This window comes from Danio aesculapii, chromosome 5, assembly GCF_903798145.1.
Source record: "Danio aesculapii chromosome 5, fDanAes4.1, whole genome shotgun sequence".
Lineage (NCBI taxonomy): Eukaryota > Metazoa > Chordata > Actinopteri > Cypriniformes > Danionidae > Danio > Danio aesculapii.
In genome coordinates, this window is record NC_079439.1 from 27,639,842 (window position 1) to 27,663,611 (window position 23,770).

General features: G+C 34.7%; 1 protein-coding gene across 5 annotated transcripts in view; it reads right to left on the bottom strand.

The window, feature by feature from the left end:
• arvcfb (ARVCF delta catenin family member b) overlaps positions 1-23,770 on the bottom strand; it is a 430,881-nt gene that overhangs the window by 60,947 nt on the left and 346,164 nt on the right. For 4 of the 5 annotated variants that reach the window (XM_056457809.1, XM_056457811.1, XM_056457810.1 and 1 more), the window contains 4 exons: positions 16,004-16,121; positions 11,139-11,310; positions 6,871-6,888; positions 4,295-4,366 (listed from right to left, as the gene is read on the bottom strand). In XM_056457809.1, coding sequence (XP_056313784.1) covers positions 4,295-4,366; positions 6,871-6,888; positions 11,139-11,310; positions 16,004-16,121 — 380 coding nt within the window. The remainder of the gene's footprint in view (positions 1-4,294; positions 4,367-6,870; positions 6,889-11,138; positions 11,311-16,003; positions 16,122-23,770) is intronic. The other variant, XM_056457813.1, reaches the window with a different exon arrangement.

Sequence of the window (23,770 nt, forward strand, 5' to 3'; positions counted from 1 at the left end):
TAAAATATTATGACATGAAAACAAGAATGTTCCATTTTTATTAAAATGTTATTTGTGCATAAAAATAAAAAAAGTTTTATTAAGTTTTATTAAAAGTCAAAATCATCGGCACACAACCTCTTCAGCTCTCAAAAGAAAAATTTAATTGGACAACATTTCAACCTGCAATGTCTTCATCAGGTCATCAGACCTTGTAGGTTGAAATGTTGTCCAATTAAATTAGTCTTTTAGAACTAAAGTAGCAGTGTTCCGATTTTTTTTAATTTGGCCCAATCCCAATTCTACCCCTTAGCCCTTCCCCTCATTTTGCACGTTAACGTGAAGGGGTGGGGGTGTCCCAATTCTCTTTAGCTTAAAGGCGTAGGGTTAAGGGGAAGGTCTAGATAGCCCTTAAAACTGAGATTTTCAGGACCACACTTGAAATCAAGGGGTACGAAAATTACCCAGAATACACCATATCCATCTACAACAGCAGCATGGCTGCATATGGAAATAAGGAGCTGCACAAATTCATATTTTTTGTCATTATTCTGAAGTTTTACAACAAACAAGCACATTTTAATAGATTCATAACGGCATTTGTGTTTTGCCAATTAATTGTTGTAGTGCTGTCCCATTTTTAGGGGTAATATTTGAAGCCCTTCTCGTTCACACTCTGTTTCAAGGGCCAAGTAAAAGGGGTAAAAATTAAATAGGGATTGGACTTTTTTTCTATTATGTTTGGTTTGATCGAGCACCTGCCTTCAAGATTTTCCTAGATATGCACACACTGATGTTCTCAAATTGAAATTTAGGAGAAATGTTATCACTCCTTTAAAGTAGTTTAAAAAGTCTTTGCTTTACTTTTGATTAATTTAATTAAAAAAACCTAAACATTCAAACCATAGTATAAATGAAACTGCTGAAGTAAAATATATAGTATTTTTACAGTTTTATAGTTATATATATATAGTTATATATATATATATATATATATATACACATACATACATGCATACATACATACACACATATACAGTTGAAGTCAGAATTATTATTATTAGCCCCCCGCTTTTTTTTATTTTTTATTATTTCTTATTTAAATATAAGTAAATAATATAAATAATATTTCTTTTTTAAATATTTCTTCTCTGATGTTTAACAGAGCAAGGAAATTTTCATAGTATGTCTCATAATATTTTTTCTTCTGGAGAAAGTCTAGAAAGTCCTAGTAAACCTAATTAACCTAGTTAAGCCTTTAAATGTCACTTTACGCTGTTTAGAAGTGTCTTGAAAAATATTTAGAATATATACATATATACCTGTACACATTTCCTTCCTTTTCACTAATCCTTCCTTTTCTACTCAAGAACAGTAAACTCCACAGATTTTCACAGCCAATTATTCCAGCAAAATGATACAGATCTGATTTCATATGATTCCTATTTATTCATTCTCTCTCATCTTTCTCCTCTACAACCGAACAATACACAAATAATGGTCCTACTGTAAAGTGGAATATCAGTAAACAGAATTTCTCTTCATTTATGAGACGTCTACACAAACATTTCCCTCACAGTCTCAAAAAAAAAAAAAAAAAAAAAAAAAAAAAAATCAGGTCAACTAAAAATGATCTATTTTCATCCCTCTTTGTTGCTCATCTAATACACAAAAAACGAGCTTCCAAAAAGCACCATCCTATCTCACGAAGTTAAGCTCTAAGGTAAAATGATCCTAGATCAGTCCGTCAGAAGCAAAGTGGTATTGAGTGTCTCCCTGATGACTCTTCAGGGGCGTAAACAGAGACAAACATCTTCAGCCAACGTCACTAGGACTGCTCTTTTTCAAGGTTTTTAAAGTCTCTCAACACTCTTCCTTTCCACTGCATTGCACCATAGCTTGTTTGAATTCTTCTCTGGGATTCATACCTCATGATTCCTTTGCAGACAATTACAAGGTAAAGGAGTCTGAGTGTCTCTCTCATGCATTTGGTTTTACCCATCACCCATCTCAATATGGACTGCAGATGAACTGATGTCAGGCATATCGGTCTCACTAATATACAGTGTCTATTTAGCTGAAGATTATGGCTGTGTTTGTCATAATGATGAAAGGCCCAGGCAGAAGAGCACTGTTACCTGATAGCTGGCATTCCCAGTGGATCTGCTCTCATTGCAAACTGAAGCTCTGCTCCAGAACCCTACTAATGCAGCATTAACAACCATCCTGAAAACTTCACAATCGCTTATTCTTAAACCAGCAGCAATTCCTGCATGATAGATGCTGTGGTTTTAATTAATTAATTTCCTTCCGGCCATGTGTAGCACTAATGTCATTAAACAAATATAAAACTAGAATGAAAACTCACTAGCAGATGAAAAAAAAAATTGTAATGCTGCAAAAATATTACTATTAAAAGTATTATAAGTAACATCAATTATTGAATGACGAATGCTGAAAAGGGTTATGTGGTTTAATATTTTTTATATTATACACTGAAGAGATTTTGCAGAATACACACTGAACTAAAGCGATTAGTTCATTTATTAAATTGAATTAACGTTATGCACAGTTCAATTTCTTCATAATTCATAAAGGTAACAGGTTGACGTTTTTAAATTAAACTCATTCACTTTTAAAGTGTGTATGTAAGTTTGACACCCAGTGGTTGAACTAGGTATTACACGGCTGGTTCAACACAAACGCAAGAGCAGGTTGCCAGATTGAGGACCAACAGGAGCGAGTCTGACTATCGAGCCTAAAGACTCATTTAAGTCGAGTTTTAAATAAAAGCAATGGCAGGCAACAGAAGGAATATATTTTCCATATTAAAAGGAGTTGTTGTCCTAACCATCACCTAAAATTTATATTTTAGAAATGGTTTCTATTTCTAGCAACAACAGAAAACTGACAATGATCACCTCTGGTACACCTCGTGTGCTTTAATCAGTGTTAAAATGCTAATAATGTTAGTTTGAATGCCATTTTACATTACATTTATTGCCATTTTACTGAAAGCAGCAGCAGATAGTTCACCTCAGATCTTGAAAATAAAATAAACCACTAAAAATTTTACTTTAGAATGTTAAAATTAGTGATCCAGCATGTACATTTAATAATGTTAAAGGTTTACTATGTATAACTGCATTATAAACCTTACCGTTTTGTTGGAGTGCAGTAAGTGCACTATTCTGTGCTTCTAAATGGCTGTATTAAAATTTTTGTCATCTTTCGTCTGGTGTAAACAGACGAATTGCTTATCACTGTGTATCTCATCACATAGCGTGTGGACATGTGTGCTCACCTAATGTTTATGTTCGTAATTCATATATTATTTACTAATTAATAACCACCTCATGTGGAACTCTGAATCTGCGTCTCATTTTGGAGTCTGCTACTGTCCACCGGAGGTCGCATTTTTGTCACAGACGATTACTTTGAGAGCCTTCTTTACTGAATGAATCAAATACGTTGTATTCGATCAAGGCAACCCAGGGTGCTGAAATATAATTTGGCTAAACTGGCAGTGGGCGTATTAAATGACCAAAACAAAGACAAACATTCCGGCACATAACGCACATTTTTAAAGCAGAATAACTGACTTCAGCTTTGTTTTTTTGTTTTCAGATAAACAAGTATGTTCACTTTGCATGTGTCTTAAATATCTGCAAAAATATTATGGTATTTTATATGCTATAAAAGAGTCAAAAACTTACAGCACCTTTAAAAGCTACAAGTTAACTCAGTTTTAAGTCAACTAATCACTTTTTACAGTGCATTTTTCATATAAATTTTCTCAAATGTTAGAGAACAAAACAGAAAGCTCAAAGAAACATTTACTTGAAATAGAAAAAACTGTGTTTACTATCACTTTTTAACAGTAGGGCATTCCTCTGGTGTCCTTTATCATCTTTTACGCATAAATCCTGTCACAAAGCATTCTGGGACTGGCTTTACAGAAAATTTGACAAAACAACGTATCATAGGAAGAGATTTAACCCCAGTCTTCATATTAAGCCTTAACGGCCTCAATAGACAGCTCACTAGGTTTTGAAACAGAGCTTCAATTCCCAAAACATCCTTCAGCAAACTAACAGCATGTCCATACAGTTTGTGCTAAGGAGGTCTATTTTTATCATACTGTTCATTGTGGAATACACTTCCTCAAAAAAAAAAAAAAAAAAAAAATCACCTGCCTTTCATAAGCAGATTTCTCTCTGAGCAAGAGCAAGGAGTCAGGTCTTTTCCTGTCCCTTATTCGGAGGACTGACAGCTTAAAGATGTAGTAATTTGGTGGTGTCAAAGGAAGACGTACCTTTAGTGGGCTCTGTGCGCTTGGGGAGGTCCAACGTGTCATAGTTTTTGTCATGCTCTCCGTTTTTCCTCCCTAAGTGAAGAAGAGGAAGACAGAGTGAGAGAACGACTCGCACACATACACACAGAGAGCAGTTGTAAGTGTCACTGTGTGAGAGATGGATTTTTCTGCTATGAAAATGTCAAGTAGACCAGAGTTTCAGACACACATACACAGTCACAGACGTGGCACATATAAAGCGAGCTACTACACAGATACTCAGACACAGGCTCTTGACATCAGCTCCCAAGAGTGGGAACCCCCATTAAAAATGCAGAGGACGACTGTCTGCTAGTGTGAAGCAATGAAAACACTATCACAGACAGAGAGCATGGTGAAGGGACAGTTCATCTACAAAATCAACATCTGGCCATCATTTACTCACCCTCATATTGTTCCAAACATACTTGACGTGCTCCAAAATCAACAACAGAAAAAAAAAAAAAACGATTTAAAAAAATATCCAAATTACTCACACAGTCACACACTATATTTCATGTGGTTATAATGTCACTGTAGTTTTTCAGTAAAATAATCTCTTTATCTATAGCTCTTATCAGCTTACAGTGCACCCAGAAAGTATTCATAGCGCTTCACTTTCTCCTCATTTTTTTATATTACAGCCTTATTCCAAAATGGATTAAATTAATTTATTTCCTCAAAATTCTACTCAATTGATTGACATTTTAGTAGTTTGAAATATTATAATGTTTAGGAAATGATATAAATAAGTCTGCAATATAGCAGAAAATGTTTATTACAAGGTTTTTGTACCTTAATGTACAATACCAACCCATGCATTATATCATGTTAAACTACTAAAAATGTTAATAAAAGTCAGTTTTTTAACTTTAAGGTTAAAAGAAATATAATTTAAAACGCAATTCAAAAGCATAAATAAATCACAAAATACAGAAAACTGAAAATTTATGGATTTTTTTTACAATGTAGGTTAATCTTATAAAGTGATTAAAACTTTTTAACAAACTGCGTGATAAGATTTTTGATCTCTGAATGAATCATTTGAAGCCAGAAAGTTTTGTGAAAATAGACTTTCAGTATGAATGTAATTGCTTTTAATTGAATTAAAAACATCTTTATGAGTGTTTCGAAGATGAACAAAAGTTTCGAGAGATTGAAAAAACAAGATGGTGAGTAATTATTAACATAAATTTTAATTTGGGTGAACTAACCCTTTGCACATTAAAATTTGGGGAATAATTAAAAATGTCCTCTAATTGACTAACAAATGTGTAAATGCACAGGGTAATTATAGTTACCAAAATCTAAAACAAATAATAAAACAAATGCAAGATAATTGTTTCTGAATGGTTTCAGAAAACTTTGCATGGATTACACCATAGAATCTTTTAAAATTGTTTTTAGAAATAAATTTACAGCCTCTGGTTACTATTCACCTATGCCACATCCACCACAGACAAAATTAAAAATGGCAAAATTGTTACATTAAATGTTACATGTTAAACAACAGAGATTAAACTCCAGTGCAAAGTTTCAGTTTAATATAGAAAGAAAACAAAGCTAATTTATTCATTTATTTCCTTAGGCTTAGTCCCTTTATTCATCAGGGGTCGCCACAGCGAAATTAATTGCCAACTTATCCAGCATATGTTTTACACAGCGGCTGCCTTTCCAGCTGCAACCCAGTACTGGAAAACACCCATAACACACACATACACTACGGCCAATTTAGTTTATTCAAGTCACCTATAGCACATGTCTTTGGACTGTGGGGGAAACCGGAGCACCCGGATGAAACCCATGCAAACATGGAGAGAACATGCACACTCCACACAGAAATGACCTTTTTGCTGTGAGGCGACAGTGCTAACCAATGAGTCACCGTGAGCAAGACTGATGTAACAAACTATCTGAAAAAATAGTTTCTATCTGAATGCAACAAGGCAAGAAATGTTTAGCACATACATATATATATATATATATATATATATATATATATATATATATATATATATATATATATATATATATATATATATATATATATATATATATATATATATATATATATATACCAAAATTAATACTTTCCAAATAAATTTAGACACAAATGTATTTTATTTTAGAAAGACATGGCCACTGTAGTAAAGGGAAAAGTGAAATTTTGCCTAAGCTCTCCATTCTGTGAATTAGTTCATTCTCTCCATTAGTTCACACTAAATCTGGATCAACATGAGGGTGAGTAAATGATGACTTTTTTTTTTTTTTTGGACGGACAATCCTTTTAAGCAATGGCCAAGATGACAGAAAGCAAAAGCCAGGCTTCGTTAACAGATATCGACAGACGTCTATGCCAGCAGAAAGAGGCTTTGAACCAGCTAAATTGGCACAGGTTTGACATTTCCTTGAAGAGGTGAACACTGGCCAGTCAGAATGGAAGGTGAAAGAGTGGAAGAGAGGTGATGATAAAAACTTTATTTTGATGAAGACAGAAGATGATATGTGAATGTATGCTGAGGGGAATAAGTCAGACGGAAGTAGGAAGAAACACTCACCTTGATTAAACCATTCCTCTAGAGTTAGCCAACGCAGGAACGGCAGCAAAAACCAGTAAGAAAAAAAAGCAGGCAGGGAAAGAAGAGAGGAGATTCAGTGTGTGTGTGTATTAAAGGAGACAGAACTTATTTGTGGATCACTTAAAAGTACACAGGAGAAGCATAGTGTTTATAAAGTTTTAAAGCAAGTTTGTTGTGGAGGAGAGAGTCAGTTTCATTAGTTCCCTCAAAAGAAGGCTCCAGAGGATGGAGAGACAAGTTTATCAGTTTGTGCAGCAAATTTACCAAGAAACCGAGTGTATTCACAGATTTTAAATGCCATTGTGTTCTGCAATGTGTCAGAGCAATTCATAACACTAGTATTTGCTGCTGAGCCATTATAGTGAGCGTTAATATAATCAATCTTCTACAGTCAAGTTTTCTCTTACTGTGATGGAACTGCTCGGAGAGAATCTGGCTGAACAAATTACTTGGTGAGCTAAACTGTCAAAGGCAAGTTATTCTGCTCTAGCTACCTGAAATTCAACACATCACATCTAATTGCACCGACATTTGTTACTGGCAAAGACTTCAAATGTAAGTGAAAACGCAATGAAAAGTCAAATGTTTAATCTGACCATTTGCTTTGCTTTTGAAATATAATGTGACATATATTATAAATACAAATTATCAACAGTAACATACTGTAATTTCATGAATTTTAACTGTAAAGGCTGTTCTGCATTTTCACAGTTTGCTTTACAGTTACATTTGCTTGTAATTTGGTGAAATGGTTATATTCTGTAGTTAAACAAAATATCTTTGAATTAACTGCTGTCGTCCTTTCCAGTAGAAATTTATTTACAGATTGTTATTTAAACAGTGTGTACACTCAATTCAAAGATTTGGGATTGGTTAGATTGGTCTCTCATGATTGTTTATTTGAAATAAACTGCAGTAAATCAGTAATATTGCTAAATAGGGTTTGGCAATGTCGACCAATTTGGCATTGTACGATAACTAATGTGAAACATCAGGATGGACGATGGTGGTGAATTATTTATTTCTGAAAAATGTATTAATTCATAATGAAGTAATTATTTGTAGCCTACCATTTCAACTACTTGACCCGCATGGTCTTTGTTTTACCCATAACCAAATCATAAATAAATAAAGATGTTACACACATATTACCACCTGTCAATCACTTTTTCTGCGGGACTCTGACATGAATAGGCAGAGCAATCTGTGTTGTTATAATGGCATCAACAAATTTGGTTAAAAAAGGTGCACAACCAACAGAAACCAAACAACAGTATCTGAGGTTTTCACTAAAATTACTAAGTATAAATGTGAATGCGAAAGATTGAAGCAGTGTACTGACGCTGTGACACATTACCTGATAGATTCAAAAGACCGAAGGGTCATTAGATAAAGACAAGATTAATTAAATATTACATTTAACAACTATAGTGAGACGCGATCCAATGGTACATCCTTGATAAACTGTCCGATGTGCACTGCTCTCTGGGGTTTTGTGCTCTAAGCACCAGCTTACTCTCGGAGCTTAGATGGTAGTGTGCTGCAGCGCATGACAAAGTGTGTGTTTGTGTGTGTGGTCACGTCTTGTGCATTTTCAGGGGTATAGTGTGGAGAGAGATCTCTTTAGAAATGCTAGGTGAAACGCCAGTGTGGACATGGATTGTTTTCTTTCTAAAATGCCATTTTAAAACTAAGACGTATTAGTTTAAACGAGGCCTAAGTGTGTCTTTTTCTTGAGCGGGTTGCTGCTGCGACGGCGGCAGGGCAGAGGATCGCGATGCCGGCTTAGCATTGTGATGTCTATCAGCCATTGGCGATGGACGATGGCATTGTCTATCAACCCAACCATACTGGTAAATAGTTCAAATATTTTTTTTAATTTAATTTCTAACATGATAGTGGGGCAAAAATGACACTCATTCTGCTGGATTTGTGTAAAGCCAACATGTAACTTTTACAGCATGTGCTTATAGTCAAAGTGTGCAGAACTACATTTACTACTGAATCTGATTATTTATAGTGCCTGTATTATCTGCTCCTGTTGCTGTCTGCCCTTCAACAAATTATGTATAGTATATTAGCATTGGTGGTCGGCACAAATAGTCTAGTGGTCAGCGTGCCAATATATACTCTAGAGTCCCAATATAAGGACCTTTCCAGATCCCCTCTCCCTATCCACTCCAACTACACTGATTGGAGTGAAAACAGAGACTGATTCATTTGATTCAGAATCATTTTGAAAAAGTTCTTGTATGTGAAATGCAGAGATCAGGTACTCAGACAGGCTTGGAAAAATATACAAAGCTTAAGTCTACTCTTGTCATAATATCCACTTCAGAATGTGAACCCTGTTTGTTTTTTCTATATTTAACAAAAGCCCAAAAAAGTCAATTCTTTACAATTTCAAATGATGCCTTACTCTTGTACTAAAACTAAAAATCGATGGAGTGTCTCATGTTCTTCCTACGACTTGACTTGCATTTAAATGGTTTTATATTAAGGGTAGCATCAATTAAAATGAAAACCACTGATCTAGATGGCTGCTTTTAATCTAAAAAGCTCTAAAGGTGTCAGTCATCTCTGACATCTAGGGAATCATCTTTTGCTTTCCTCAATCTGTTCTGTTAGGTGATGTTTCAGTTCAGTTTTATACTGTGACCTGCAGGCTATAAATGTCAATATGTTATTCGTTTACTTTATGTCAAGTCTGAATATATCATTCAAATGCACATTGCATATTACTCTTCCTTTTTCTGGGGAGTTCATACAGCAACTCCAGTATTGACACTGCATAAGCAACAGCGATTCCCTAAGTTATGATTTTAGAAAGACTTTTATTTCTGCACTGTCATGGCTAAACTTCTATGACAATGATCACCTCAGGTACTGATTATGTGCATTATTCGGTGTTAAATGCTATCAGTAGTTACCATTTTATGTGACATTCATAGCCATACTGCTGAAAGCACATAAATGGTAGAACTCAACCCAACAACAACAGTCACTCAGAATGTACTTTTAATGATGGTAATCAGTTGTAACCCTCCAAAGACGCCAGGTCATGACGGCATGATTAGCATCTTTTTTTTTCTTATCATTGCAAAAGACACTAGGAACACTGTGTTGATTTTGGTCACACAAAAAAGTGTTATAAACCATTCAAATCTGTTAGGTATCTACTTTTTTTGTGTACACTTACAATAACACCAAAAGTGTGTGCCTTTTGCAAAATAAAGAAAATAAAGAGTGTGCCTTCTGTCTTTTTTTTCCTCTCAGCAAATAATTCAATAATTCGGTGATAAAGCTGTCCATTTATTTGGTAGTACAGTGACTATTCTGCACTTCTGAATGTGTGAGGTGGTGTTTAAAAGGTTCTGTTGTGTTGCTTCTGAAGCAGACAGACAAATTGCTTATCGTTGGAATCTTGTTGTCATTAGGACATGTAGTTAGGGTCAGTTACAGTATAACTTTTAACTCAGGAAAGATATTAAATGAAAAAAATCGGTCTGTCCAAAGTACAGTACAATTTCCCTTAATGCTTGTTTGGGGTATTTTCTGGAGTAAATAAACTGGCATCTACAATTCACGTCTCCAGGACCACTGACAGATAAACAAACTTCATTAAAAATAGTCCACGAGGCACAATAAGCCATCAATGTTTTTATCATTACCGTTTTAACGCACATTCCTGTTATTTTGCTCCTTCAGTGTGTTTAATGAGTACGCCTGTTGGAGAATCAATTTGCTAATTCAGTTCAATAATGCATTCAAGAGGGCTCTCACCAGTTCATTTGGGAGAGAGCAAAAAATAATTAATATTACTCAAAAAAAAGTCCTTGTAACCATCTGGAATCTGGAAATGAATCAGCTCTCTTGGCGCAGTGTTAAGGAGTACGTTTAGCGACAACAGTTTAAAGGCAAAGTGTTCAGAGAACTAATTCAGCTAAGACAATGCAGCACCGCAGACACCGAACCTACACCCACCATTCATTTCAAGATGAATATTGATTCAACATTGATACCCCAGACACACACACACTCCAATTATGAATTGTGAGCCACAAAAGAGCACAGGGGAAACAAACAAAGACTCCAGCACCATTTAGCTCTGCTTTTTATGATGTTGATGTGTTAATGCTAGGACCACACTGCCCTCCGTGAACCTGTGGCAGTGATATAAAGGTACTCAGTAATGTTTTTTTAGAAATATAAAGCACAGATGAGATGAAGGAGAATTCGATAATGACCTTTGGCTTTCTTTCCGCCGAAACAGCCTGCGTCATCTTTCTTCTTTCTCTGAGTACCAGCAGAGCCGGGGGCCTGAAGAGCTGATGGGTCCTGAAACTTCTCAGCTCCTGGAACCTCCTTGTGTACATGGTACGACAGGTTCCTCATGATGCAAACACAGTTCTCCACAGACTGACACACATCAACAGAGAAATATTGAAAAAATTACATAATGGCAAAACACAAAATATTTCCTTTGTCTAATAAAGGCTACATAAATGTATCAAAATATAGTTTACTCTGTTTATATAGAAGTACTCTGTTTTTGTCGGGCTAAACAGTATAAATAATACTACAGTATTACCGTATGCTTTTGTTGTGCTAAACTGTATAAATGGCTAAACTGTCTGGCTGAACTGTATAAATAATACTACAGTACTATGTTGTTGTCCGGCTAAATTGTATAAATAATACTACGGTACTAGTGTATGTTTTTGTAGGGCCAAACTGTATAAATGGCTAAACTGTCAGGCTAAACTGTATAAATAATACTACTACTGTATGCTTTTGTTGTGCTAAACTGTATAAATGGCTAAACTGTCGGGCTGAACTGTATGAATAATACTACATTACTATGATTTTATCAGGCTAAAATGTATAAATGGCCATGATGCCAGGCACACAATTGGATACATGGCATAGCCGCTTTCCTTTCTCAAAATACAACTATTCAAATCAGTATTGTGGGTCAATTTATTTATGTCTAAAGTAGCAAAGTAGTAAGTGGGATAAGGTGCAGGCAGGCAATTATTATTGCAAAATAAACCACTTTATGATGAACAAAATACTTTAGCGGTTACCAACTAGGACATGTTCCTGGATCAACATCCATGATTCCAATCAGCCAATCAGATTTAAGGGATAGGTTTACAGTTTTGTATAGCTTGTTATGCTTAGGCTTACAGTTAGGGTTATGTGTTTCTACATTATTGTCACCCAACTATTAATTCCCTGTGAGTTTGGGAATAATTTACAGTTACAGGTTTAGGGTAGGGATTAGGTATGGATTACATTTTCAAACGTAGATGTTAATCCAGGATTGCAAGCTCATCTTGTTTTACCAATGTAATGATACACATACTTGTACCAATGTTTATTAAAGGTTCATGTACCAAAATAGTGTTGTTTTTTTACCACTGCACATTCAGGGCTGATCTTTTAATCTGCTGTTTTAATTGATGCATGAAACAACATCACTTGACAACATATAGCACAAATGCAGAGCTAGAATCATGATAATCTGAGTGTCTTGTTCATTTGGTAAGAAACACAGACATATTTTATAAGGAAACCAAACAAGAGTTGCTGTTTTGATAGTCTGACATGACCGCAGTATAGACTCTGCACTGTTTAATTAAAAAAAGAAGATATTTTATGCTTAATTTCCCCTCTGCTCAACCAAAAACATATCACAGAACAACTCCTTTTTTGTGATCTTGGAACTAACTGGACTTTATAGAAATAAACACATTTTTCATGTGTAACGTATTTACAGCTAAACTGCACACTATTATTTCAGCAACGTTAAATTAGATAATATTTCAGGAAACAGTTTGCTTTGTCCATTCAGTTTAACCCCCCTTCTATAGTCAAGTCACTTTGATTCCTATAAACTGATTTCATGCGGCCGCCATTTTAAAAGCGAAAGTGAGGCGAAACCCAGAAATGAGTGAGAAGAAATCCAGAAATATCGCCTGGAGTCACAGAGGAACGGCATCTGCGATGGCATATTGTTGTGTACCTGGCTGTATATCTTATCAGCGAAAAGAAAGTGACACAAATTCATGATTTCACTGTTTTCCAAGTGACCTGAAGGTCTGTTCTGAATGGATAGTGAAAATAAAAAAGAATATCAAACCACTTTTTCAGCTAAGTTAAGGGAAATTGCACTAGTTAGCTATCGCTTTCTTTCCCAAACACACATTTTAGATGCCATTTATCAAACTCAAATTAATGAAATGATTCTTTCACTTTATTAGACTTGTCATGATACTGAATTTCAGTACTTTAATAAAAAAAAACCCATAAGTTTCCCGCTAACATTTAAGCACTGTTGAGCGCGTTCTTAAACATCGCTGATTTGCCATTGTGTTCACTAGTGCTCAACAGAAATGATTGTGATTGGCTGTGAAGGTCATCAGTTAAGCACACTTCACCGATGTTTACTGAGTGCAAACATAGACAAGCGATCCACTGATGAATCGACTAATATTCATGGCTTTAAAATGCTCTAGTGTCTGTATCTGTGCTTGCACTCGGTGAAAATCGGTGAACTGATGAACTTCACGGCCTGTCACAGTCAGTTCTGTTAAGCACCAGTGAACACTATGGTAAATCAGCGATGTTTAATCCTCTACTGCACGGCGTAACAATATGGCAACATAATATTATGTTTCCCTGCCACTGTTTCTTTAAGACCAACATATATATTTTTTTGTTGTTGGAAAGAGAAGACCTTAGAGTAGCCATTGATGTGCCAAATGGCAACACTGTGCAATATTGGAACATGTAATATTGCAATGGGTTAGCTAGCTAGCAAGGTCAGCTGTGAACTTTTAAGTTGTAACAATAACAACATGAATGCTAGTAATATAATGTTGATTAGTCATGTGTTAATGGCATTTGCATTATGGATAAAATCTAGTTTTAATGGTAATACTACTTTTGAATAGATATGAATACAGGGAACAGTGTATTAGCCAGCAACACCATGTTCTATGGTAAGTCAAAGAAGAAAAGGACAGAACTGGCTCTTCCTGCAGATGAAAATGAGGATGAGATGGGTTTTAGTGACCATGAGAATGATGCAGACTGGACATTTGATAGAGACAGTTCAGGTAAGTTAGCTCAGATGCAGATAAGGCAGTATAGTATAGTATAATATATATATATATATATATATATATATATATATATATATATATATATATATATATATATATATATATATATATATATATATATATATATAGTATAGTACAATATATATAAACATTGTTAGCTAGTAGCTACATTATTCTAATGCATCTGGATATACTAGACTTGTTATTTATTTGTTATAATATTTACTGGAGGAAATATTTATATTCACTGTATGTTAATGTATGTATCATGTATACATAATAATACAATATTATGATTGTTTTCAATAATATTTAGCAAAAAAGAATGGAATAAATAAAAGCTGTTGGAATATATGTTGTTGGAAAGTATGTATAAGGTGTTATTTAAAAGTTTTGTGTTAAAGCTCATAATGCTGCAGCACCAATTAAATTATTTCAAACTAAAAAATTATTAATTATAAGGAAAGTTTTAAATTGGACATTTCTAAGTTAGATCCACTGTTGGACGTTGTTGCCATGTGGCAACATATCATAAAGTACCTTAAAAAATTCATTTTTCCCAATTTTTTTTACAGCACTTCAAGTTAAGCCATTTTAAGAAAACAAAAAGCCATTTTAAGAAAACAAAAACAGTCAAATATTTTTTTACAGATTTATCATAATGCGTGCAGTATAGAGTTAAGAATGCGCTCAACTGCGCTTAAATGGTAGCAGAAAATAGACGTATTTAAAATCTCTGTATCGTGACAGCACTATTACAGACAACATGAGGGTGTGCTCCGAACATTTTACACAGGAATGCATTGTTTTATCGCTCACCGGGTTACATAGGCTAAAGCAGGGAATTGTCTCCACTGTGTTTACCTAGTTCCATGAACTGAAGCCTAGGAGGATATTTAAGCTTTATTACTCTTAAAGAGATTATGATTTTGATTGATGCTTAATATGCTTTTAATTGCTAAAATTAAACTTAACTGAATGATATTAAAGTGATGTTTACACCACATCTGCACTTAGAAATCGTGGCAACAGCTGGAGTTGCAATGATTGATTTGATCCTGAATCATTTTGTAACAGCAGTTGTTGCAATGTGTACAGTGCTGGTCCTCTTCTTCTGGGTTTCTTTTCACTGCAGCCTAGCTTTCGTTTTTTTTTTTTAAATGGCAACCGCATGAAATAAGCGTACAGCAATTTATTCAAAACAGATTGTATCAAAGCAGCTATTCAAAGATTAGCAAGAAATGAAAGAAAAAACAGGTATAACGTTTCAATTTGCATCTACAGTTGAAGTCAGAATTATTAAACCCCCTGAATTATCAGCCCCCTGTTTATTTTTTCCCCCAATTTCTGTTTAATGGAGAGAAGAGTTTTTCAACTTTTCTAAACATAATAGTTTTAATAACTCATTTCTAATAACTGATTTATTTTATCTTTGCCATAATGACAGTAAATATAGTTTTCAAGACACTTCTATACAGCTTAAAGTGATATTTAAAGGCTTAACTAGATTAATTAGGTAGGTTAGGGTAATTAGGCAAGTTATTATTTAACGATGGTTTGTTCTGTAGACTGTCAAAAAGAAATATAGCTTAAAGGGGCTAATAATTTTGACCATAATATATATATATATATATATATATATATATATATATATATATATATATATATATATATATATATATATATATATATATATATATATATATATATATATATTTTTTTTTTTTTATTAAAAATTGCTTTTATTCTAGCCAAAATAAAACAAATAAGACTTTCCCCAGAAGAAAAAATATCATCAGACATGCTGTACTGTTACATTTGGTAAATATTTAAAAAAGAAAAAAATTCTAAGGTTTAATAATTCTGATTTCAACTGTATTTAATGATGATTCAGTTCAGTTTTTTTAAGTGCGTTTGTGAAATGACGATTAAACAAAGATGTATGGAGGAACCCTGCAGCTCTTTCTGCTGAAAACCCTCACCTTGTTATCCATGTCCTTCTTGCCCACAGCAGACTGAAGCGCATGCAGAAGAGCATCCACCAGTCCCTCACACTCCCTCAAGCGTCTGCGCGCCTCTGCACCATCTGAACTCACATTCCTACCACAGACAGAAAATACACGAGTAAGCACCAGTCATTTGCACTAATTACACATCATAAGCTGACACACTTGAAAAATAACTGCTTAAGGAAGCTACTTTGAAACTGTTCTCAAACAAATGATTCAGAGTTGATTCATTGGACTTACTCATTTTTAAAGATAAGTGTCTGAAAACAATTTATTTGGGCTGATTTTAAACAAACAAATTAAGTTGAACATTCATTCATTCATTCATCTTCGGCTTAGTCCCTTTATTAATCATGGGTCGCCACAGTGGAATGAACCACCTACTTATCCAACAACTATTTTACACAGCGGATGCCCTTCCAGCTGCAAACCAACATTGGAAAAGACCCATACACTCTTGCATTCACACACATACACTATGGGCATTTTAGTTTATTCAATTCACCTATAGCACATGTCTGGACTGTGGGGGAAACCGGAGCACCCGGAGGAAACCAATGCGAACACAGGGAGAACATGCAAACTCCACACAGAATCGCTAACTGACCCAGCCAGGGCTCAAATAAGCAACCTTCTTGTAGTGAGGCGATTGTGCTTAAGTTGAACATTACTAAATTTAGTTTGATTCAATTCAGCCAATATAAATAGTTTACAACAGTTTTGCAGAAATAATTTTTTCAGTGTATGATAGTGTACGATATATTATTATATACAGTCAAGCCTGAAATTATTCATGTCCCAGGGGCATAAATAACCTTGGGTTTGACAGTATTTATGCAAAAAAAAAAAAAAAAAAAAAAAAAAAAAAGGTTTTGGATTTATGATTTATAAACGCAATTTTGGTTTTATACTGTAAAACCACTTATGACATTTACACTATATTTAAATAAAACTGTCGTCATTTACAGTAATCTGTTTTTGTATAAAATAAAGCAAAATGCTATGTTTTCAGACATTTTTATACATTTTTTGACAATACAATAATGAATATTTTAATTTTAAATTGATTAAAGAAAAGCAATATTTGGTCAAATAACCCTGATTCTTAATTACAACAAAACGTATTTTGTTTTTGTCCAAATGTCATTTTCTGAAAAAAGAAAAGAAAAAGTATCCTTCAAAATATATTATTATTCATTTAAATCTGAAAGAATTTTGATCAGACCTTTTTAAAACAAATAAAATATTAACATTTTACTCAAATCATTCATTCATTTATTTTCTTTTCGGCTTAGTCCTTGTATTCGCCACAGTGGAAAGAACTGCCAACTTATCCATTTGTTTTACACAATGGATTCCAGATGCAACCCAGTACTGGGAAACACCCATACACTCACATTCACACACATAAACGCTACGGCCACGAGGCGAACATGAGAAGAACATGCAAACTCCACACAGAAATGCCAACTGACCCAGCTGAGGCTTGAACCAGTGACCTTCTTGCTGTGAGATGATCGTGCTACCCACTGTGCCACAGTGATGTCCTTTACTCAACATACACTGCAAAAAATGCTTTTCTTACCTAGAGGTTTTGTTTTGTTTCTATTCCAAATATCTACAAATTCTTAAATAAAGATGCATTTTCTATAATGATAAACCATGATAATATATTTGGACTAGAAACAAGATAAAAAAAATTTAAGTAAGTAAAGCATTTTTTTTGCAGCGTAAAGAAGTGATTACATGCAAAAACCTCTAAGTGCCATCTGAAATACTCCTCTAAAATATGCATTTTTTTCAACTTCCTATGTTTAAGTGCAGTTATTTCCCTTTAAAGGCAATGGAAATAACCTAATCTTTGCACTAAGAGTAAAATGACTCAAACTACACACAACAGCCTGAGGAAAAAAAATATAATTTTAGATGGCACTTGGCGGTTTTTCCATCTTAACTCCTCATATATATTTTGTACTGAATACACACTGAATATTTTTGAAGATCTTAATGGACACATATGATAAACAATATACAGACATTCGATCAAACTGTAACCCACATTCAAACTTTCTATTACCCAATTATTGATGATATCAGTGAAGTCTAGTTCACATTAAAAAATGAACAGAATGTCAGATGTGTCAACAACCTGAGCAGGAACCAGAAACCATCTGGGTTCTTCATTCTTTATCCTGAAATTGCTTTCCTACCAGCTGTTCAAGCTGTAGTTTTTATTACTAGATTGCCAAGTTAAACTCCGACCCATAAAAAAAAAAAAGTCATCACTATGAAAAGACAACTGGAGAAAACATAAATGAAACCAGCACCCTGCCAAACAAACGGGTCTCTTTCTAGCATGAGAAATTTAAACCCATTTGCAGTATAACACCCATATGGAGAGTAACGTTTTCCAGCTGTACATCTGTTGTGGCTGTGATCCAGATATAAGAGAGATAGATTGTGATTTTATAGCTACCTGTTTATTCCTCCCTAATGGCTGAAAGACAGTTAGCACAGTATGGACAATTGCCTACAATTGCTTGGACCTAAATCACAGTTTGAAAATCTAACACATGGTATTGTGGCACCGCATAAGCACATACGTGCACGCACGCACGCATGTACACGCACACGCACACAAACACAAACACACAATTTAGTTTATTCAGTTAGCGCATGTTTTTGGACTGTGGGGGAAACCGGAGCACCCGGAGGAAACCCACAACAACACAGGGAGAACATACAAACTCCACACAGAAATGCCAACTGTCCCAGTCGAGACTCGAACCAGCGACCTTCTTGCTGCTAAGCGACAGTGCTAACCACTGAGCCACCATGTTGCCCTTGGCAAAAAACTTAAATAAGATAAATATTTAGACAAGAAAAAGGCACAATACAAGAACAATAGAAACAGAAATGATTGGCTTTCACTATAAACACTTTTTTGATAAAATATCAGAGTGAAATTAATTAAAGCAAAACAGAAGCTGCACAAATACACACTCAATTGGCATGAATCTAAGGGTCCTATGATACACCTGGTGCAATAAGGAGCAAGACATGTTTGGCGCGATTTGTTGCTATTTTTAGACCAGCATAACTGTAATTTTCACGGTTAGCCACGTTATTTTAATAAGCAAATCCATTTGTGCCGCTTTGTGGACTCATAGGCAGGCTGGTATATAAAAGAAGTGTGTTAAGGAGCATTGTTGGCGCGCTGCTGTTTTGAAGAACTGAAATTCTGAACTGAAAACCCGCCATTGACCATCTAAAAGCAGGTCTAAAGTCCAGCGCAGAGTGCATTAGTTATTTGCCTATGTGGGTTCAAACGCATTGACATTGCTAAATACACACAGGATGTACAGCAATAGACATTTATATTTACATATGAAAAAAAAAGGATTAAAATGTTACAAATCTATTATTTTGTACATAAAGATAAAAACCACTACCTCCATGCCTCATCTCGGGGGGCTTTTTCAGTTTATTCATGACAATGTGTAATTGTATAATGTTGTTATTATTAACATTATTATTTATTATATGCGTATTTGTATTTGTTTTAATAAAAACAAATTTAAATTTGTCCACCTGTTGGGTTTTGGAGACTTATGCATCACTATATGGGGTATAAGAATAGGAGGTGTGTTTGGATATAACTCAGTTTTTTGACCACACATTATTATTGTTCATTTATTGGTTTGCTTGAAATCAGAACTGAATTTAGAAACAGTTTTGAAATAAATCTTTACGTTTAACAATACGAAATTAAATATGTAGGCTAATGGATGTCTTCAGTGGAGTGCGTACAACACGTTTCCTTATCCACAAAAGTAAAGGAGTGAAGTAAAGAGTAAAAGTAAGGAGAAAGTAAAGAGGCTGAATAGAGGAGGCTCGTTCTTTATCCCCGCTGCAGACGGTCTGTTTAACTGTTTTCTCGCCAGAGAAGTGTTCAGTTTTTCCACTTACAAAATCGCCATGTAAATAGCAAATGCATATGGCGTGACGCGACTGACTCTTAAAGGGAATGGGAGATGAGACTACGATTGGTTTAAAGCACCTAATGCACAAAACACACCCATAACTCATTAAGGGAATAAGCACAACCCTGTTAGATTATGCACCAGGACTGTATTTTTCCGTTCTTAAAACAGAAAAAGTAAATACGGCAATCCCCTTAATGCTTTTGCGCAATGCGCTTTAGACTTTGTGCCTAGATCGTTAAAAACAGAGCCCTAGATGTGTGTACTTTGCATGTTTTAAACATGCTTGATATAAAAGCATCGATTTGTGCAAACTTTCAATGAAATCCCTTCTCAGTTTGCAATGAAACAAAAAACAAAACAAAAAAACAAACAAGACCTTTCCTGGCTTCAAAACCGGGTGTCGCGGATTAAAGTGAGGATCGGGGGGGCCCGTTTGCTACCCTCACTACTCTGCCGCCATTGGGGGGAGGGGGGTTGGGTTTGGTTTGCCGCTTTCACTATGATGCCGCCCTAGGCGGTCGCCTAGGTCGCCTCTATAGACGCACTGGCCCTGAGTGCATGTAATCTTTGATCGATACTAGCAGATATGAGTGAGCTTGGAATGCTTAAATCTTCTGTATGTGAATTGCGTTCTTCTCTCTTAAAACAACATTTGCTGTTTGTTCAAACTACTTATTTACATTGAGCAGAAACAACACAATTACTGATTTTTTTTGGAGGACAACTTAATTGTTTTATGGTCAATCCACTTAAATTTGTAAAAACAAATAGGCTAACTTTATTTCTTCATGTTGTCCCAACATAAATTTATTTTACAGTGTTGTTTTGCTAAAACATGCTGCAGATAATAGTCAACATGTTAACCCCAATATATTGTTAGATTTCATATTATTTCCAAGAAATATAGTCAGAATCTTAAAATTAAGTGAGTATCTCACTGATAAACACTTTGTCCCTGGGCTCAGGACCTTCAAACCTCTCAAGTTTAAACAGGAAATGGATGCACTTAATCAGGAAATGTGCACATTTTTCACAATGGACAAAGAAATAAATCAAGGGTCTCCAGGTGCCAACCGAGAGACAGGAACCAAACTCTGCCTCCAAGCAGCTTACTAGGCAACAGATGTCACTGGATACAGTTTCCATGGATACAGGCTGAGCGGAGGCTATAAAGAAAGGATGAGGATGGAGTGGCGTTTGTGCCCAACCGCAGGTCTTTGATGATGTGTGTTGGTGACCTGCTGAGAGCTGCAAACACATGATGCCAGGATGGCGGTGCTAGCAGCCCTCACTGAAACATCCTGTAAACCCGCTGAGGCACTATTAACCTGATAACACTGATTGACCCGTCACGGAGTAAGAGACAACACAGCACCGACAAAACAAGAATGAGCTAAAGAGAAAAAAGCACATTGAGAGTAAAAGAAAGCAAGTAATTCACATGCAGGACACATTTTTGGATGCTTCTCTAAAGACGGAGGAAAGAAATGAAAGGTATTTGATCCATGTAAAATTTCAGAATTAAATACAACATAAATCATCAATTTAGTTTAAAATACAATATTGAAATCAATTTGATTTCCACCCATTTTTAATTAATTTCAGAATATTATTGAATATATCAGATATATCCCATATATATATATATATATATATATATATATATATATATATATATATATATATATATATATATATATATATATATATATATATATATATATATATATATATATATATATATATATATATATATATATGGGTTTCTTGAACATGACAAATAGTTTACTGTACTCAAATGGCCTCCACAGTCATCAGATCTCAATCCAATAGAGCACCTTTGGGATGTGGTGGAATGGGAGATTGAGCGTCATGGATGTGCAGCTGACAAATCTGCAGTAACTGCGTAATGCTATCATGTCAATATGGACCAAAATCTCTGAGGTATATTACCAGTACTTTGTTGAATCTATGCCATGAAGGATTAAGGCGGTTCCAAAGGCAAAAGGGTTCCAACCCAATACTAATAAGGTGTACCTAATAAAGTGGCTGGTGAGTATATACATCTTTTGTGACAGTCTTATTACCTTTAATTAAATAGAAATATAAAAAAAAAATCTATATTTTGGATTTGTTTTAAGGTCCATTCTATTAGATATTGTAAAAATAAATATTTATTAAAAATAAAATAACTTCGTTTAAAATAATTTTTAAGGTCAGTATTATTACATATTGTTCAATATATTTTGGCTACAGAACAAAGCACTGTTATTCAATGATTTGCCTAATTAACCTAGTTAGCCAAATTAACCTAGGCCTGAAAACTTTGCACTTTTGGCTGAACAAAACATCAACATACTTTTGACATTTCACAGGAGAGCTAATAATTTAGACTTCAACTATATGCATTCTTTTTAAAGGGTAATATTAGTTGAAGTCAACATAAATTTGGTCAGTAACTTCTTTTTTTTTTTTTTTGCTGATGCATGGGTTACAATAAAAAGCATAGCTAAAATAAACAAGGAATAGAGAAAGAGAGACGTTGATAAAAGTGTATAAACACAGGGAGAAAAAGTCACTTATAGAATAAGCAAGCAGAAGTTGGACAGGGCCCAGCAGGTTGCAGCACAACTAGCAGCAGGAGATTAAAGGCCTGGCTGCGAAAGAGGAAACAGAGGGAGCTTCACACACAACACAGCACAAAGACCACAACACAGGGAAGAATTCAAGAAAAAGGGATGAATGCGACATTTGTTTGGTGGTGAAATTGTGTGCACACATTTCAGAAGCATCCAAATCCTGACCACATATTTGCTGTCTATGATAATATTCTCATTGGCTAAGTTTACATGGACATCAGTAATTGAATTATTTGCCTTAATCTAAATAGGACAATAATATGATTAAGGTGTTTACATGAGTTGCTTTTTAAATGTTCCTTGCATGATCCTGTTTTACATGTTATAGCACATAATTCGATTAACGTCATTGCGTCACCACGATATCCACATTTCCTTCGGAGTTTCATTAAATTTCGGGTGTTTCGTTTTTTCGTTAATTTGTTGATATTTACTGCAGTCTTGCACTTTCACTCTCATTCAGACACATTTCATGTATGTCCCCCGTGACAAACAAAATATTGGATGAGAGTATGAACTGCTTGAAAAGAGTGTTGTTTTGATGGAATTTGATACCACACGCTAAATGAAGGAAAAAAACTTTGCATTTGTGTATGTGTCTGTGGTCCTTTACTGACTTGATAGGTACAGAGAATAGTCCCAAACAGCCGTGTGTGTATAGACAATCCTGTCGCAAAATCCTACAGACGGTAATAGTTTGACTGCTGTGTTTTCATGTCTGTACTGCACTTCAATAATGCAAGTAAATTCGGCATACTCCACATGTCTTAATTTGATTTCTGTTTAGTTCGATTATGACTTTAATCAGATTAAATTAATAAAAAATTGCTGTTTGCCTGGTAGACTCTTAATCAGACTCTTAATCGTATTAAAATCGGAATATTGGTGTCCATGTAAACATACTTGTTGTTTTAACAATTTAAAAGTCGAAAGCATGGAGAAAGTCACACACTTTACTAAAAATAACTACGTAAAAACATGTTTTTGAGAGTCAAAATACATTTGCTGTGAGGTAAAGCCTGATAGAATGAGGCATAAATCAGCTATTCTTCACGTTATGAGCACAAATATTGGAAAATACAATTAATTTCATTTAAAAAAAGTTTCAGACAAAG